The sequence below is a fragment of the Sorex fumeus genome, unplaced genomic scaffold (genome assembly GCF_029834395.1).
Source record: "Sorex fumeus unplaced genomic scaffold, SorFum_2.1 ptg000125l, whole genome shotgun sequence".
In the NCBI taxonomy this organism is placed as follows: Eukaryota; Metazoa; Chordata; class Mammalia; order Eulipotyphla; family Soricidae; genus Sorex; species Sorex fumeus.
Window position 1 is genome coordinate 3,954,834 of NW_026606182.1, and position 18,910 is coordinate 3,973,743.

The 18,910-nt window shown below is 49.8% G+C and overlaps 1 protein-coding gene across 6 annotated transcripts in view; it reads left to right on the plus strand.

Moving 5' to 3' along the window:
- TNRC6B (trinucleotide repeat containing adaptor 6B) overlaps nt 1–18,910 on the plus strand; it is a 237,727-nt gene that overhangs the window by 152,652 nt on the left and 66,165 nt on the right. For all 6 annotated transcript variants that reach the window (XM_056137430.1, XM_056137432.1, XM_056137435.1 and 3 more), the window contains 2 exons: nt 7,428–7,515; nt 11,931–11,952. In XM_056137430.1, coding sequence (XP_055993405.1) covers nt 7,428–7,515; nt 11,931–11,952 — 110 coding nt within the window. The remainder of the gene's footprint in view (nt 1–7,427; nt 7,516–11,930; nt 11,953–18,910) is intronic.

Below are 18,910 nucleotides of genomic sequence, written 5' to 3' on the forward strand. Positions count from 1 at the left end.
ACTGATGACAAACCCTTGGCCTTTGATTATGAAAACCGAGATTACCAAGAGTGTGTGAGTGTGTGTGTGTGTGTGTGTGTGTGTGTGTGAGTGTGTGAGTGAGGTGCCCTCAGGGATGGAGGGAGGACAGGTGGAAGAGGCGAGAGAGGGACATAGGGCAGTGGGTCATTGTCATATTGTTCTATAAATTGCCAGGAGTGTCTTTTTTTTTTTTTAAACGAAATAAATGTTTAGAACAAGTTTTTGTTTCAGATATATTTTGAGAAGCTCCATAGAGCCAAACAATAGGTTGTATTATGGTTGTGTCACTATAATTATCCATAGAAGAATTGCATTATGAACCACTGGCAATGGAATGTTTTGGGGGGATCAGCCTACATTGGGGCTGTTCCCGTCTACCCGGGGGTCCCTCGGCAGTGTAGGAGGACCGTGTAGTGCCAGGGAGCTAGGCAGGGTCAGCCCTACGCAGGACAGGCTCTTGGACACTCAGACTTTCTCTCCGGTCCCCAGAGGAACATTTTAGTGATACTCCGTGGTGTCATAGTTCTTGTACTTGATATACGGTAAGGAACCTCAGTTGAGAAAAATGTAACATTTTGAACAAATTAGGGCATAGGTTTGAGAATATTTTTGGAGATGCATTTCTCTGAATATGGACAAAATGATTAAAATTGCTTATGTACTTTTAGATTATTTGTAAGAAACTAAACAGATGACTGAAAGATGAGTTAATGTTGGAGTCTTTTCTTTTTTTTCCAAATTAAATGTCTTGCTGAGATCTGTAGGTTCATCTGGATTTTTTTTTTTTGTTTTTCACTCAGTTTCTACTGATTTTTTTTCCTTTTAGTTTATAGATATCCATTTGCTGAATCTAACAAAAATTTAATGGGATGCAAATATAATTTGTACGAATCACGAATCACGACCATCCTGTTATTCGTCGATTGGCTCGAGCAGGCCCCAGTAACGTCTCCTTCATCCTAGCCCTGAGATTATATTCAAGGCTCTTTAGGAGAATGAGACCCATCATCGTTACTGGTATTTGGCATATTGGGTACGCCACGGGGAGTTTGCCAGACTCTGCCGTGTGGGCAGGCTACTTTCGGTAGCCTGCCAGTTTGTCCAAAGAAGGAATGAGATAATAAGATGTACATGACAGATAATAATTTGTACATGATAGTAAAATTAATGTGTGAGGCCAAAGAATATAATAATCATTCTCATACTAAACAGTTCACAGGAAACAGTAGCGTTAATATCATGGCCAAGGTATTAAATGTTGTCAAAAAATACATTTGTGTTATTTAGATTTTCCAGGCTTACCTGAGCTTATGGGCTAGAGCGATAGCACAGTGGGTAGGGCGTTAGCCTTGCAAGTGGCCAACGTGGCCGACCCGAGTTCGATTCCTCCTCCTCTCTTGGAGAGCCCGGCAAGCTACCAAGAGTATCTCACCCTCACGGCAAAGCCTGGCAAGCTCCCCGTGACGTATTCGATACGCCAAACACAGTGACAGCAAGTCTCATGATGGAGATGTTACTGGGCCTGCTCGAGCAAATCGATGCACAACGGGAGGACAGTGACAGTGACAGTGACCTGAGCTTATTAGTTATATGTGGTGTTTTGTTCTATACAGTATTACCTCACTTACATTTGTGTCTCCACTGACACTGAACAATTGACCAACACAAGACCACACTCCCCCCCGACCCTTTATAAAATCTGCAGCTGCCTCACCCATCCTCCTTCCAGCCCCTGACAACTTGTTATTTCAGAAACGTTACATAAATGGAATCCTACCGCATGTCACCGTCGGGAGTGGCTTTTGTCAGAGCGTCATTCTCGGGAGCGGGGATACTGCAAGCTGTCGTGGTGTTTATTGTTCCCTCCTCTGGCAGCACGGGCTTGCTTCTGGTGTCTCGCTTGCTCCGAGGGGCCGTGCTCAGGGCCGGGCGGAGGCTGTTCTAGGCTGGCCGTCACACCCCAGGGTGCCTCCACCTTCGCGCTCCCTCTTTCTCTCCTGCTCTGACCTGCTAGCCAGTTCTCTGAGTCTGGTGTCACCCCTTTACATGGCTCTTTCTGGAACATTCTCTGCCAGCTCCCCACATGTTCCTTCCCCTCGGTGGGTCTCCGAGTGGCCTTTGCTAGTCACTTCCTGCCTGCCTGATTCTGGGTCTTTCAGCTGAGGGTTTCCTGGCTCTGTTCAGGGATCATCCCGGGCAGTACCATCTGGGGTGTTGGGATCGAACCTGGGTCAGCCGTGTGCAAGGCAGGCGCCCTGAATTTCACGTGTGTTGGCTCATGTGTGTGTGGTGTGTCTGCCTGGCTTGTTGCCTCTCTCCCACTGGAGCGTACATCTGGCTGAGGGTGGGGCTGGGGTTTTGTCTGGGCCTGAGTTTCTTCTGCAGTTGCATCTGACATGTTTGGAGATGGGAACATGAATGTGTTCTGGAAGCCATTGATGGTACACTGGGACCCATCCAGCCACCTGCCGTTTGTATTTGATTGTTCCATGAGAGGTTTGAGATATGCGTGTTTTAATGTGCGGCCATCTTCAGCACACGGATGTAGAGCCTGGCCCAGCCATAGGGGCACCGTGTCAGGAATCTGGAGATTCCTGTGTAGATTACTAAGGAATTTGGTGTGCTGCCTCAGTAATGCATTTGAGCTTTAGACAAAACGTTGAGATTGGGGTGAAAGGTTCAATGGCACTTCATTTCTTGAGATTTTAAGTCTAAAATGCTAACTTGGGTGCTGGAGCGATAGCACAGCGGGTAGAGTTTTTTCCTTGCCCGTGGCTGACCCGGGTTCGATTCCCAGCATCCCATCAGGTCCCCCGAGCACTGCCAGGAGTAATTCCTGAGTGCAGAGCCAGGAGGAACCCCCGTGCATCTCCGGGTGTGACGCCAAAAAGCAAAAAATAAAAATAAAATGCTGACCTGACATCATTAACTCTTTAGCTGTCCCCGTTACTTACTGTGCCTCTAGAACACAGCACATGCACCAAAAATCTAAGAACTCACACATCCATGCTACCACATGGCTGCAGCCCCGTCACCCCAAATGGCCTTCTTGTCCCTGGACCCCACGGGTTGCATTTGGTGGCTGTGTCTTGGCCATCACTTCCAGTTGCTGGACTCTTCATGGTTTTGAAAGCTGGAAAGATTGCAGAACGGGTTTTTGGTTTTTTTGTTTTTGGTTTTGGTTTTGTTTTTGTTTTTTTGCAGAGCTGTTATTTTGTAAGGTGCCTCCCACCCCCGCCAGCCTCCTCTGTCTCAGTGACGTCTCAGCCTCCATTCCTCCGTTCGTTACCCTTTTCCTAGGCCGTCCATGGGGGGAACGTGAGCGCGTGAGTGCGGAGTCCTCATCCCTTACAATCAGGAAGGCTTTTTTTGTTTGTTTGTTTGTTTTTTCTTTTGCTTTTTGGGTCATACCTGGCGATGCCCAGGGATTCCTCCTGGCTCTGCACTCAGGAATCACTCCTGACGGTGCTCGGGGGACCCTATGAGATGCTGGAGATTGAACCCGGGTTGGCTGCGTGCAAGGCCAACGCCCTCCCTACTGTGCTATCTTTCTGGCCGCCAGGAGTAATTTTTTATGCTTTAAAACGAAACATTTCATTTTCCTCACTTAACAGTTTTCCTTATTTCCTCATTGCCATCCCTGTGTGATAACAGTGTTTGATGATCTCTCCCTCATTCCTTGTATGCTCCTGTTGTCTCAGACTGACCTTTCTGGAGCCTTCACCCTGGCTCCGTCACCAGGAGCGGGCCTGTGTATCGCTGAGGGTCACCTCCCGGTAAACTCTGTCTCCGTCCGTTCTGTACTTGCCCTGTCCTTCCTAATGGACCCTTCTTGTTCACCACGCGCTGAGGGTCTTCCTGAGGAACAGCGTTCAGGAAGAGTAGTGGCGGTGGTGGCAGGCTTGGGGTGGGGGGTCCCGAGGATGAGGCCGTTTCCAAACACAAACCCCAAACCGCAAGTGGGAGCCGGCCGTGTTAGAGGCGTGTTTCCAGCCCCGGGATGGGGCGCTCAGTCCCCCCAGCTCCGGCTGCACGAGGGAGTCGACACCTGTGCTTAGGACGTTCTGTTTATTTTCACACAACAACGTGCGCGGTCCTTAACATACGTTCACAAAGCATATGTTTGTCACGTGAGCTTCTTCGGTGTGGGAAAGGCGTGCGTTCCCATAAGCCAGTCTGCACGGACAGCAGTGTTCACCTGCATTTCTCCGTCCCACTTACGCCCTTTCCCCCCAGCCAGCGCCCACCCTCATCCTTTCTTAACGCATGCGTGCTTGGCTCACGCTCTGGACGCAGCAGACACCCCCCCCCACCACCACCACCACCAGCGCCCTGGGAAATCCCCTGGGGCTCCCTGTCCTCCTCCCAGCCCGGCTGTGACTCAGCATGGGGGCATGTGGCAGGCCCAGTGCAGGGCCTCCCTGAGTCGCTTTTCCATTCCTCAGGGAGTGACCGGCTGGCTTAGAAAGCGGGGCTGGTCCCTTCCTAAGGAAGCAGGATGCAGAGCAACTGTCCCAACAGTCACCGGACGGGCTGAAAGCAGTGCTTGTCTCCTGGAAAGCTCTGAAAAAATATTTGTTTTGGAAATTCGCTTGTTGTGAACATGAATCTTAAGCCTGTTCCCCGAATTACCTGTTTATAAGGGGGCGGGGAAAGATGTTCGAAAAGGTTATTGGAGCGATTGGAGTAATAGCACAGCAGGTAGGACATTTGCCTTGCACACGGCTGACCCGGGTTCGATTCCCCAGCATCCCATATGGTCCCCTGAGCACCGCCAGGAGTAATTTCTGAGTGCAGAGCCAGGAGTAACCCCTGTGCATTGCCGGGTGTGACCCGAAAAGAAAAAAGAAAGGCCTATTGGATTCTTTTTTTAAGAGGATATCTCATAAAGACGTGGCTCATATTTGGACATCTCATTTTCAAGTAAACTTAATTTGAGAATAGATTTAGGAAAAAAAATTGCAGTTTGACGCTGTTTTATGAAGCCATCAAATATTGGGAACGGGAGCTTCTTCCGTCTGCGGTCGCTCTTTTTCTTTAGTCGGTTGCACTTTAAAAAATGGAAACCAAGTTCGAGTAACTGGGTCATGAGGAACCTCATCTTCTCTTTCCACTTGGAGCTGGAGGAAGCCAGCCCTCGGGAGGCCAAATATAACAGGATCTGCGGCCAGCCTACCTTAGATGGTCAACAGCCCTCTGGCCAGATTTTGTAAATCCGTTTTCTTGAGGTCCGGCGCTGCTGCGAGTGGATTTTTGCCAAGCGCCTCACACAGCAACTGGTGTGCACAGCCCGACCGTGAAGAAACTCGACTGGAAATCGAAGGAAACTTCAACAGTCTGACTTGCTTTTTTTACTTTGGGTTTTCCCGGGAGTTGCCTGCTGTAGGCTGCAGTTGCCGGCGTCAGACTTTCCTTTGTGAAGGAAAGAGAGGTCCCTGTGTGCGCATGCGGCGCGGACACGCGACTCGAGGGGGATGCATTTCTCGTGGGTCGCGCTCCTGCCCTCCGTGTGGGGCGTCCCGTCATGAGAGCACGTCTCCCCTGCTTGAGTGATGCTTAGTCCCTTTCCTTGAGACCTCAGGGGACCGCCTCTGATTGCTGCCGCATCTGCAAGCCTTTACTTCACTCAAAGTCAGTCTGTCTGACTTTCAGCCGAGCCTGTTTCTCGAGACTATGGAGGCCATAGGTCTGATGTGTTCTGTCTACCCTAAAGTCACAAACGCCCTAGGCGGAGTCTACTCCGAACTTGCTGAGCTAGAGACCCCATCCCCCTCTCTTTTTCTAGCTCTGACACTCAGCGAGTGAGCGTGGCGTCTGGGGTTTTCTGCCCTCGCTTTGAAATGATAACCAGCGGTTGCTTAGGCATTTTTCTTGGAGAAAGTTGGCTGTGCTCTTTATTTTATTAGTCTACGAGGACATATATCAGAATATATTACATGTTAGACTAAAGGTTGCATCTTAAATTTATTCTTTTCAAGTGTGATTTATAAGTTCCACTCGTTTCTTAAGATTGATTTTATATTATTGGGTCGATAAAAAGAGTGACTTTATTTCTTGAAGACGATTTCTTTAGGGGCTGGAATGATAGGTCCGTGGGTAGGGCACTTGCTTTGCCTGCGGTCGACCTGGGTTTGATCCCTGGCATCCCATATGGTCCCCAAGTCCTGCCAGCAATGATTCCTGAACATTCAGACCCTGAAAAATAACCCCTGCCTCCCCCCCTCCCCAAATCCTAATATTTTCAGTATTTTAATTAGGATAGCAAAGCCATTTTCATTCAGGCGCGTGGGGAGATGCCAACTAACTCACCCAAGAAAGGGAATGTGGCTAGGCTTTGCTTGCTTGGGGCCATACCTGGTGACTCTCAGGGCTCAGCCCTGGCTCTGCACCCAGGGGTCCCTCCTGCTGGGTTTGGGGGACCATATGGGGTGCCGGGGATCAGACTTGGGTTAGCCAAGTCTGTACTGACTGTACTGTCTCTCCAGCCCCAGGAATGTAGGGGTTCGGGTGCACTCTGTACTTACATTAAAAACTCAATGGAGGGCTGGAGTGATAGCACAGCGAGTAGGGCATTTGCCTTGCACACAGCCAACATGGCTGACCCTGGTTCGATTCCCAGCATCCCATATGGTCCCCCGAGCACCGCCAGGAGTAATTCCTGAGTGCATGAGCCAGAAGTAACCCCTGAGCATCGCCGGGTGTGACCCAAAAAGAAAAAAAAAAACCCACAATGGAAACCATGCAGCATCAATAATGGAGAAGATCAAGTCTCTATTTTAGAATAGCTCTAAATATTATGCCTCTTGGAGAGCCTGGCAAGCTCCCTGTGGCATATTCGATATGCCAAATACAATAACGACAACAGGTCTCATTCCCCTGACCCTGAAGAGAGCCTCCAATCGTTAGGAAAAGACGAGTAAGAAGAGGTTGCTAAAATCTCAGAGCTGGAGGAATAGAGAAGTTACTGGCACCGCTCGAGTAATTAGACGACCAACGGGATGACAGTAATGATGATGATTTTAGAATAGAGTTGTATAATCATCACTGAGGGTTATTATTATTTTTTTTTTTCAAATAGGGGTCACCCCCAGGGATGTCCAAAGGTTTTGCAGTGCTTGGGGGCAGAATCTTTGCTGGGCAGAAATATGTGTTTTTCAAGATGTTATTCAAAGACGCCCTTGAATGGACTTCTTTGAAACCATACCTAAACTCACGTTTCTCCAAAAAAAAGGGTAACAAAGCCAAATAGGGGGGAATCGCTCAATGTAGTGAGCTTTATAGAAAACCCTCTGTCCTGCGCCCCCCTCCCCCCCCCCCCCCCCGCAGGGAGAGAAATGTCGCCCGTGTGTTGTCTCAAGCCAACTGCCGACAGCTCCTAACCTTTGTGCTTGATCTTACTTTAACAGAGAGAAGGAGCAAGAAAGGGAAGAACAGTTAATGGAAGACAAGAAAAGGAAGAAAGAGGATAAAAAGAAAAAAGAAGCCACTCAGAAGGTGGGTCCAGAGAACGTGCTGCGGCTGGTGGCGTGGGCGCCACTTGGGCCGCCGAGAAGCCGGGGCGAGTGGGACGGGCTCGGCTCTTGCCACCTCCTTCTCCAGCCGGGGAACGCCTGGCCCTGGCGCCCGCCCGTCTCTCCCCTGCCTCCGCTGTCCTTTGTCTGAAGGTGTCTTGGGAATTCCCTCTCCCGGGAGGGACCCAGGGACGTGCTGGTGGGCTGAAGAATTGGCTGGGGGAGGGAAGAGCGCAGAGCTGACTGACAGCTGTCAGCTGTCTCCGCTTAGCTGAAGGAAGTGTCAGGATGGCGAGGTGCGTGCGGGCATGGTGGGACCCACCTGCTCCCGCCCTCGCCCGCTCAGCCTCGCCTCTGGCCCGGCCCTGTGGGTCTCCTTTCCCGTCTCTGCCACACTTGCAAGTCCCAGGCACTGATGGGCAGGGTGGCTCCGGTGCCATCTTTGGGGGACAGAAATGACTGGCTTTGTTTCATTTCCGCGAGCCGAGGCCCTTGGGAGGGCTGTGGGGACTCTGAGCCGCTCAGCGGGCACGTGAGCCCAGCCAGGGGACAGGGTGGCTCTCCTTGGCGTTATAGATATACGAGAAGTCGGATGTCCGAGCGACCATCTGTGAGGGCCGCTGTTCCTGCTCTTGATCGCCTGTCTCCTATGCCACATTAGAAATGTGAGATGTTCTTTCCTTCCTCCTCACGCCGTGCATGTGTGCACGGACATAGGATGCTGACCCTGTGTCCTGTGTCCCCAGAGGGGCCTGCACCGTTCTGCAGGGTTCTGCTCTGCTCCGACTAGTTTCTCCATCAGGGCGGGGGCGGCTGCCACACTTCCACCCCATGAGGACACTTGCTCCTCAGCGCACCCGATCCTCCTTGTCTCAGTTGATTAGAGTAGGTCTAAAGTAACAGTGGGGACCCGAGCGATAGCACAGATGGGAGGGCATTTGCCTTGCACGCGGCCGACCCAGGTTCGATTCCCAGCATCCCTTATGGTCCCCTGAGCACTGCCAGGAGTAATTCCTGAGTGCAGAGCTAGGAGGAAACTCTGTGCATCGCCGGGTGTGACCCACAAATAAAAAATAAATAAATAGTGACAGTGAAGAATCGAAAAATGTCAGACAACAACCTAGAGGCTTCTGAAAGACCTCCAGGACACAGGGACCCTCCAGTCACTGCCATCAGCAGGGCTGACCCGCCAGCTATGAGGTGTTGTGGCTGCCCTGTGCCCCAAGGGATGGGAGGAGGAAACACTCCTGCCTTCAGGCATCCAGCTTATCTCCAGAGGTGAACAGTCAGTCCTTCCCCTCCCTGGGTTAATCGCCTGGGCCCACAGGGTGGAGCCCAAGCTGGGGGCCCACAGAGGCCCAGCGGTAGTCATTGGAGGCCAAAGGCAGCCCCCAGCCACTCTCTAAACGTCTTGGTGTCTTTACGTGGTCAGTGAGCTGTGTCTCCGGAAGCCTTCACTGAGGCTTCCACTCAGTGGAAACTGGTTTTAAAGATGGCAAGGTTTACTCAAGAGCGAGTCGGGATCCTTTGTGCAGAGACCTTCGTTTTGTACAACTGGAGAGTGCTCCCGAGTGCCTGTATCTGCATTGAGACGTGGCGGTAAAGTAGCGGCAAAGAGGACGGTCACCATGAGCTTTGAGAGTGGCTAATTAGGAACAGTAATACAGCTCAGTTATTTTGTTCAAAAATATTCTAGTTTGGCAAGCGAGGATTGGGACCCACTTTGTGGTCTTTATTCTTTTTACTGATCCATCGGGTGAATTTCATTTTGAAATTCTGATTTTTTTTAATACGTCTTATTGGATCACCGTGAGATACAGACACAAACTTGCATGATTGCGTTTCAGTCACACAATGTTCGAGCACCCATCCCTCCACCAGTGCACATTTTCCACCACTATTGTTCCCAGTGTCCCACCCGCCACCCCCATTACCAGTGTAAGGGGAGAGCACATTTACCCTCTGGGGGCTGGAGAGATGCCTAGCACGCGGCCAAACCCACGTTTGAACCTTGGCACCCCATCTGATCCCCTGAGCACTGTAAGAGTGATCCTTGAGCATCACCTGGTGTCACCCCCAAATCAGCACTCACCCCCCCGCAGCCCATCAACTACTCACCATGTGGATATCTATGTTTTTTTTTTTTCGGTCATATTTAGAACCACAGCCTCAACTAGGCGGCCTGAAAAACGCACCGAAGTGAAGGTCGTAGAGAAGGTGCTGGAGGGCCGGTGGTTCTCGGCCAGCCAGCAGACGTCTGAGGGGGCCCTTCTCAGTGACTCTCCAAGCCTCTCCATTTATTTTCCCATTGCACTGGAATTCTCTCGGGCTTTCATTCATGTTTGTGTTTCCAGTAACAAGGGCAGGGCCTGGTGTGTAAGAGTCATTCAAAAAATGTTTGCTTAGTAAGTGAACAGTCAGGAGTGAGTGATGGCCAGGCCGTTTTCTTGAAGAGTTGACTGCGTTAATCCCAGATGAGGTGATCTCCACGCAGAAATTAAACACAAGCTCTCCCCCATTGTGTTCCAGCGTGGTGACCTTTGGCTCTTGGGAGAGCCATCGCAGGATCAGGCGTGAGGGCTTTCCGAAAAGTCATGGGAAGGTGTCAAAGAAGCCGATTCACACGCAGTAGCTGATGCAGTTAGAGTACCATTGTTCAGCAAAGGCAGAGCACAGTCTCTGATCATTTAGCTTTTCCTTGTGTGGGGGGGAGGGTATCCTTTCAATGGCACCCGCATTATAAGATGCATAAGATGCATTTAGCACCTGGCGGGGGAAGACATTGACTTGCTGGATAACTGGTTCTAGCGACTGGGGAGATAGTATTGCGGGTAGGACACTTGCCTTGAGCATGGCTGGCCAGGGTTCAATCCCTGAGCCATCTATAATCACCTGGACACGTCCTGAGTGCCCCCTGCCCCCCTCAAAAAAACAAACAAAAGGTAGAATGATATTCTAAAAAACATTTAGCAGGATGTAAAATTTCTGTTGCCTGAAATGGGTAGGTGGATACAAAGTCTGTTCGTTCCTGAATAAAGGGGGGTTATAGAAAAATTAGACAGTGAAATTGAGTTCTCCACAGTATTGAGAAACACATCCGCTTTAAGATGCTCTCTGCTGGGGCTGGAGCAATAGCACAGTGGGTAGGGTGTTTGCCTTGCACGCAACCAACCGGTGTTCGATTCCCAGCATTCCATATGGTCCCCTGAGCACCGCCAGGGGGGTAATTCCTGAGTGCAGAGCCAGGAGTAACTCCTGTGCATCGCCAGGTGTTGTGATTTCCCCCCCTCCCCCCCAAAAAAAAAGCAAAAACAAAAATGCTCTCTGCCATGAATTCATAACAGAATTCGCTTGTTTATTAAATGCAAGGATGTAAGAAACACTCCAGGAGATCACAGAAGTCAGTGGTTTAATTGTTTCAGACTCAGCGTCTGACAGGGGCGGGCTGGAACCCGCTGTGTAAGTGGGCTGCAGCCGCAGGACAGACCCCCTAGGGATGCTTATCCTTTCCCATCACAAACATCCGTGGCAGTGACTTTGCATGATTACTGGCCACGAAAATCAGATGTCCTCTCTTTTGGGGGGAGTGAATGTTTTTACTATAAACATCTGAGAACCAGTATGAAAGTGGCTTGGACGATTAGCGTTTGGGGAAAGGGGGTCACACTCACTTAAGGTCTCAGGACTGTAATGTAAATAATCCCTGTTGAAATTCTGGCTTTTTTCTCTGGGACGTTTTCTTGCACGTGACCTTTCATGGCTTTGTCTCAGGGTTGCGGTGTGTGTAACTTGGCGTCCTTTGGTTTCTAGTAGAAGGAGCGATTTTCTGTCACTCCGTCATTTCAATCTGATTGCTGTCTGTCTGCTATTTTGCGTAGACTCAGATAGCAGCAAACAGTTTGTCCAGGTTTGGCACGAGCAATCTGATAGAAGCCTTACAACCGTCTTCATTTATCAGGTAGGGAGTTGAGATTCACCCAGTCGGGCGATGGCATGGATTGGTTCAAACCCCACGTGCCCACGTAGAACTCTGACGTGGGGCCCCAGAGCAGAAGTGTTGGAGATTTGGATCGAGGGTTGGAGCTCACATTTACAGGGGGAGACTTTCTGTCTTGAGTTTCTGGGTTCGGGTTATTTGCGGTTGCTGGCCACGGTGACCAAGTGGCAGACAGCCCTCTGGCATGGCGACCTCGTCCCTCGGTGTGAGAGGAAGGCTTTGTGTTTTCATTGTACTCTTCCTTGGTGAGGATGGTGGTGGCAGTTACAGTTTCCTCTTCTGCCTTTCAACTCCGCCTGTGTATCTGACAGCTTGAGTGACTTGGCACTGTTCGATTTCAAGTAGTCTTGCAACGCTGATTTAGAAAGTGACTCATTTACCTATGTCTGTTTGTCTTGCAGGTCACGGAACAAAAAACCAAAGGTAAGATCTTTTTCTCTTCAAGTTGTTGGAACTTTTGTTTCTGGGTGTTGCATCCTTGCTGACTCAGCCTCCTGTCTACCTGATAAGCGAGTGGGTGCTGTGCGCCCTCGTTGACACGCCCTTGCTGACACTCCGTGGCTGGAAAACAAAAAACAAAAACAAAAGGTACAGATTAGAAGAAGTGCTGCTTTGTTTTGAAAGGATGAGGGGTCAGAGTCTTTAACTGAACCTTTTGAAACTTTTAGGGGAAATAAAAGGAGAGTTTGCTAACCCCTAATTTACAGATGGTCCTGCAAAGTCCTTTTTGGTCTTGCTCTGTGGCGTTCACTGAATCTGAAATGGAGAATTAATATCTAGGGTGGGAAATTTCCTGGGCGAGGGCCTGGATTCCGATTTTTGTTGTTTCCTTCCTTCCTTCCTTCCTTCCTTCCTTCCTTCCTTCCTTCCTTCCTTCCTTCCCTCCCTCCCTCCCTCCCTCCCTCCCTCCCTCCCTCCCTGTTTTGGTTTTTGCAGCAGCTCAGGCCATCATGCATGCCAGATGTATGTGCTCTGCCACTGAGCTCTGACATTTGCTCTGGAGGAGGCGGATACACTCTGCCACTGAACTATGTCATTTCCTCTGAACAGGTGTATATGCTCTGCCACTGATCTCTGTTATTTGCTCTGGATCAGTTGTATGTGCCGTGCCACTGAGCTATGTCATTTGCTCTGGAATGCGTCACCAAAAAACAAATGCACTTTGGACAGGGAGGTGGCCCAAAGCAAATGGGAGCCCTCGGTTCCTTCTCCAGCACCCCACAGTGTCCCAGGCACCACTGGGACACTTTAAGGTCCCTCGCCCTGATTATCTCCCTTGAGCATTGCTGGGTGTAACAAAAGAGCTTTTTTTATAAGATAGTGATACTGGGGAATAGAGGCTGGCGTCCCCCAGGTCATGCTCAACCTAATGGTTCTTTGTTTCCTGTTGGTTTTAATCACAGTCTTGTGAGTTTTGGTCGGTTCCCCTGAAGAGCAGACTTGGGGCCAGACTGACTCCATTGGTGAAATGCACACACTGCACACCCTATGTGCAATCCCAAGACCCCTGGGTTAGATCCCAGGCATCGCTCAGGGAAGACCCCTGAGCTCTACCAGCTACGGTCTCACAACAGGGTTTTTTTAATTTAATTTTATTTTTATTTATTTAATTTTTATTTATTTATTTTGGAGAATGCAGAGCTTAATTCCTTAAGATTGATGTCTATCTCTGTCCTTGTCCTCTTAAAAAAAAATGTGATTCTCAACAAGGGAATTGCTAAGCCTAGGCCTCCCGCATCATGGCCCCAGGCTTCAGCTCTTGCAGTTCTGTTTTATAAAGCTCTGTGGGCGACCCAGTGTGTGTCCTGAGTTGAAACCCTTGCCCTGAATAAAGGAACTGCTAATGACTAGGTGGTAGATCCTACTGGTGTAGCATGGTCCTGGCGTAATAGAAAAATCTCTCACTGTTTTTCATCAAAGTTGTCTTCCGCTTCACTGCCAGGCCAACATTTGCCACGCAGTGATGGAAGAAAGAGTAATGACGGCATTGCTGGTTTCCTTGGAAATGTGATGGTACAAAAATTCTCAAATGACAAAACGCTACTGTACTTTGTCAGCCCTGTCCTCCCGTTGTTCATCGATTTGCTCGAGCGGACACCAGTAACGTCTCCATTGTGAGACTTGTTACTGTGTTTGGCATATCGAATATGCCACGAGGACCTTGCCAGGCTCACCCAGAGGGGCGGAGGAGTCAAACCCAGGTCGGCTGTGTGCAAGGCAAATGCCCTACCCGCTGAGCTATTGCTCCAGCCCACTGTACTATGTGTGTTTTTTTGTTTTGTTTTAATTTTTTTCCCTCTTTTTGAGGAGGGGGGCCCACATCCAGGGCTCCTCCCTGTGGTGCTCCAGGACGTTCTCCAGATGCCGGAGAACATGCCCATGGCCCCCGCACGCCACGCTGGTCCTCTTGACTCTCTCTGGCCCGCGCTCTGCTCTGACAGATCTCTGGTCACTTGCACCCTGGACACTGCTCACACGTAGCCCACCTTGAGCTCCCCCTTTCCCACACCCCCTCAGCTAAAGCATGTCAAGCGAGAATGGAGTCTGGAACTTAGCGGTGATTTATTAAGTAAGCTGAGAGCCCATTATTATTTTTAATTATCTCAGCAAAAATAATGTTTGTGATTTTTTTTTTTTTTTAAATTTCAGCTAGCTTCCATCCCGGGAGTAGGCTTGATTTTTGGAAGTGTTCCGGACGTTAATTGTTTGAGATGGAAACTGTACTAGGTTACTATGGAGACAGTTGTTGATAGAGCCGCTGTCCGTATTTTCAAAACGAACATACTGTCTAGGAAAGTATATTCGGGCACCTCCGTATTTATATTGGTACGCTGTTTCCGTGATTCACACGGGCAACAGAGGACAAAATTGTCATTTCCTTGGCCAGTCCGGCCTTGCGGCTGTCAGACTCCAAACCTTGGTTCCTGGACCGCTTCGGCTCAGCGGCGGTGCTCTGCGGCCCAGGGCCAGTTGGGCTGGAGAAACGTGCTGCCGTGTATGGGGACTGGTGTTGCTTTTGGAAAAACCGAAGCTCAGCAGGCATTCTTTCTCACATTTTTTCTTTCTTTTTATCCTTTCTGGCGGGGCAGCAGTGATACTGGATCTGTTTTCAGAAACATATTCCTTTTTCCCTCTCCCCAGAGTCTGAAAAAAAAAAAAAAAGAATCAGACTTCCTTTTCAACTCATGGCTGGATTTTCCTTCCCAGTAGGGTTTTTCTCATATTTAATACAGAATGGAACACGAAGCCTCACAGTTTCCAAACTTTCCCCACCTCGCCTCCCCCATCAAAAATTAAAGTAAAATAATCATAAGCGGAGCTGAGAGCTATTTTTTGAGTCCTTAAGGATTTAATTGTTAGATGAAACGGTCTTTTCTGGGATATGTTTGCCTGTAAGTAGAGAGAGCCCTTTTTTGTGGGAGGGAGCAGGACACACACGCACACATGCACACACACACACACGCACGCACGCACACATGCACGCACGCACGCACACATGCACGCACGCACGCATGCCCAGCAGTGCTCAGGGCTTACTCCTGACTCTGCTTAGGGGTCGCTCCTGGCAAAGCTCAGGGGATCCTAGTGGGACCTGGGGATCGAACCTGGGTTGGCCACGTGCACGGCAAACTCCCTACCCACTGTACTGTCGCTCTGGTGCCTTACTTTGGTTTTGTCTTTAGTCGGGATACTTGTTTTTGTTCCCAAGAGCTTCCCAGACACCCTGATTGAAGCTCAGCCCTCTTTTCTCCCTTTAGCTGACGGTTCTGGGTTCTCTTCTTCCCCCAAACGATGCCCTTCTCAAGCAGTCTTCCTATATTTTTGTGATTTTTTTTTGGGGGGGGTGGGTTTGGTTGGTTGGTTTCTTTTCTTGGGCTCTGAGCCATCTTTGACAGTGATCAGGAGCCACTTCCGGCTCTGTGCCGGGGATGGAACCCGGGTCTCCTGCATGAGGCCTTTGGTCTGTCCACTGAGCTCTCTGTGGCACGAGGTGATCCCCCCTACATTCTGAATTCCCGCCTTACCTCCACGGGCCGCTCTCTGACTGTTCAGAGGACCCAAGTAATTTGCCCGTGTTGTCTGTGTTTTTGATAAAAAGTAGATTCATGGCATGTTCTTCCTCTTACCGTCCATCACTTCCTTCAGACAGAGAGTTCTGGAGCCAGTCAGCGGGGTTGGAAGTGGAGGTACGAGCCGGGGCCAGGGCTGCTGTGCAGCTCACAGATAACAGGGAGCAAGACCAATCGCCGGCTTTGCTGGCTGTTAGATTCAGAATGAAAACAGTTCCCGGGATGGATGTAATTAGACCTTCGGTAGAGATGTAATATCCTTCAGTAGAGATGAAGGATAAGGCGAGGATTAGAATGATAGTAAATAGTGGAGAATTTGGACATAATGTTTGGCCTTGTTAAAGTGATACTAAAATAACAGGGACTTACAGGTAAATGACAGATCCACACAAGCTAAAGTTCACACGACCTCACGCTGCATTAATGCGCGTGGAGTATCTCGGAAGGGATCTGCTGCATCTGTGATGAATGTCATTTCAGAAAGGAACGGGACACGGAGCTGGGGTGGCTTGGCCAAGGAACTCGGGGAGGCCCCCCCGCTGGAACACTGAGGCAGTGGGGGACCCTTGTTAATGGTATGGGGAGGGTCAGGTACCTGCCCCCCCACGTCACGGGCGCTGGTGTCTGACACGTAATGGTTCCTTGGTAAGTATCTGTCAGATATTTTGTTCTGTGACACCTGCTTTGATTCCAGAAGACTCGATGATGAGTCAAAGCAACAGGGAACAGCTTCCGGCTGAGTCCAAGTCAAAGCCGGGTAGGTATTGTTTCCAGGGTAATATTCAGAGCCTTGACCACACTGGGACATGACCGAGTGGCAGCGGGGTGGACAGGCTGTCACAGCCCATTGGTCACCACTGTCCACCTCTTTAGGTGTGCTCTACACACACACACACACACACACACCTGTCGCTCTGGGGAGGGGACACCTGCAGGTCTGCTCTACACACACACACACACATACACACACACGGCTCTGCACTCAGGGATCACTCCTGACGGGGCTCATGGGACCATATGGGATGCTGGGGATTGAACTCGGCTCAGCTACATGCAAGACAAACACTCTTCCTGCTGTGCTACCGCACAAGCCATAATAAATATATATATATATATGTATTTTATGAGAGAGCGAGAGTGCGTTCTGTGCCTCTCTCATTTTGACTAACTTCACTCAGCATGATACTTCCCAGATCCTTCCACACAGCAGAGAATTGCACCGTTTTTGCAAATTTTGCAAACAATCATAAAGTTTCATCTTTTCTTACAGCTCTGTGGTATTCCATTGTGTGTATGTACCATAGTTTTCTTTGTCCAGTCATCTGGTCTTGGGCACTTGGGTTGTTTCCAGATTTTGAGTATTACAAATAGTGCTACAGTGTACATAGGAGTGCAGATGTCTTTTCTGGAGAGATGGAGTAGATTAGATGCCAAGAAGTGGAATTGCATCTTGGGGTAGATGCCAAGAAGTGGGATTGCATTGAAAGCATAATACCCCCCCCAACCTTTTATTACTTTTTTTTCCCAAGAAGCTTTCATATTGTTTTCCAAAAGGGCTGGACCCACTGGCATCCCCAGCAGCAGTGGGTGAGATTCAGCACCTTTAGATTATGTGCTCTGCAGCTTGGAACCACACTCAGCGGCCGGTGACAGCTCTGATGAGGGGTGCCACAGAGCCACGGCCCTTCACACGTCCATGTCCCCGTGTTTCTGTACTGCCCCTGAGCTAAGACCTGCTTCATAGATTTTAAGTGTTGGAAAAAAAATCAAAATATTTTATGGTAGGTGAGGATGATATGGAAACCATCTTTTCAAAAGGTTTCTCTGGTGGGCCAGTGAGATGGTACAGTGAGCCGGGCACTCACCTTGCACGTGGCCCACCCAGATTCCATCCTTGGCACCTCACATGGTCACTCCCCCCAACACACACCACCACCACCATCAGGTTAACAAAAATCCCCCCTACAAACAATGTGAGTAAATAAGCCAGTCAGAGCTGCAGATGGAGAACATTACCACACTTGGCAGAAACCCCTGTTCAACTTCTTCCCAAAGTCGGAGAGCTGACAGATTGGGTGTGCTCACGCGTCTCCTCAAATAGCTTACGGAGGCCTTTGGACAGTGGGGAGGGCACTTGCCTTGCGCATGGCCAATCTGGGTTCGATCCCCAGCACCCCATATGGTCCCCTGAGTCCCACCAGAAGCAATTTCTAAGCTCAGAGCCAGGAGTCACCCCCGAGCATTGCTGGGTGTGCCCCCAAACAGACCAGAAAGCAACCAACCAAGTGTGACCTGGAAGGAGACACACTCTCTTCTTAAAAACCTGGAGGTTCTTGCGCAACTTTTTCTAACGAAGAACTGCTCAAAATATGAGCATAATTTCTCACTTTCCTATGGCTTGAATGAAACATGATCTCTGTCAAACAGAAATAACTATTCTGGGAAATGCTGGCCATACTATTTTCTGTTTATTTACACTCCCCCCCCCACCACCACCATACACACACGCACACATTGAACTACTCTAATGACTAGAGTTTCTAAATTGTATATGGTCGCTGTCACTGTCACTCTCCTCGCATTTTTCATTGATTTGCTTGAGCGGGCCCAGTAACATTGTGAGACTTGTTACTGTGTTTGACATATCGAATACATCACGGGTACCTTGCCAGGCTTTGCCTTGCGGGCGAAATACTCTCAGTAGCTTGCCGGGCTCTCCGAGAGGGGCGGAGGAATCGAACTCAGGTTGGCCATGTTGGCCGTGTGCAAGGCAAAGGCCCTACCCGCTGTGCTATCGCTCCAGCCCCTTGTATATGGTGACTTTTTAAGAACTTCATCCGTTCTTTCACTTTCATTTATTTTCACTCCTGGCTCTGTGCTCGGGGATCACTCCCGGAGGGACTCAGGGGGGCCATGTATGATGCCAGGGATTGAACCGGGCTGGCCATGTGCAACGCCTGTGCCCTACCTGTTCTACCATGTCTCTGGCCTCCGGCACTGTCCCAGGGGACCAAGCAGTACCCGCTCGGGCCCACCGAGCTATCTCCCCAACCCATAGCCACGTAATCATTGGCTTTCTTTTTACTTTACATATATTTTCTAATTTATTTTTGTGGTTTTGGGCCACAACTATGCTGTCCACGGGTTCCTCCTGGTTCTTCACTCAGGAATCACTCCTGGCGGTGCTCAGGGGACTTTCGGGATGCCGGGGATCGAACTGTGCTTGGCAGCATCAGGGCAAGTGCCCTGCCCACTGTCCTCTCGCTCTGACCCCTATTGTACTTTTATTTTTATGCTCAGGTCACAGGGCC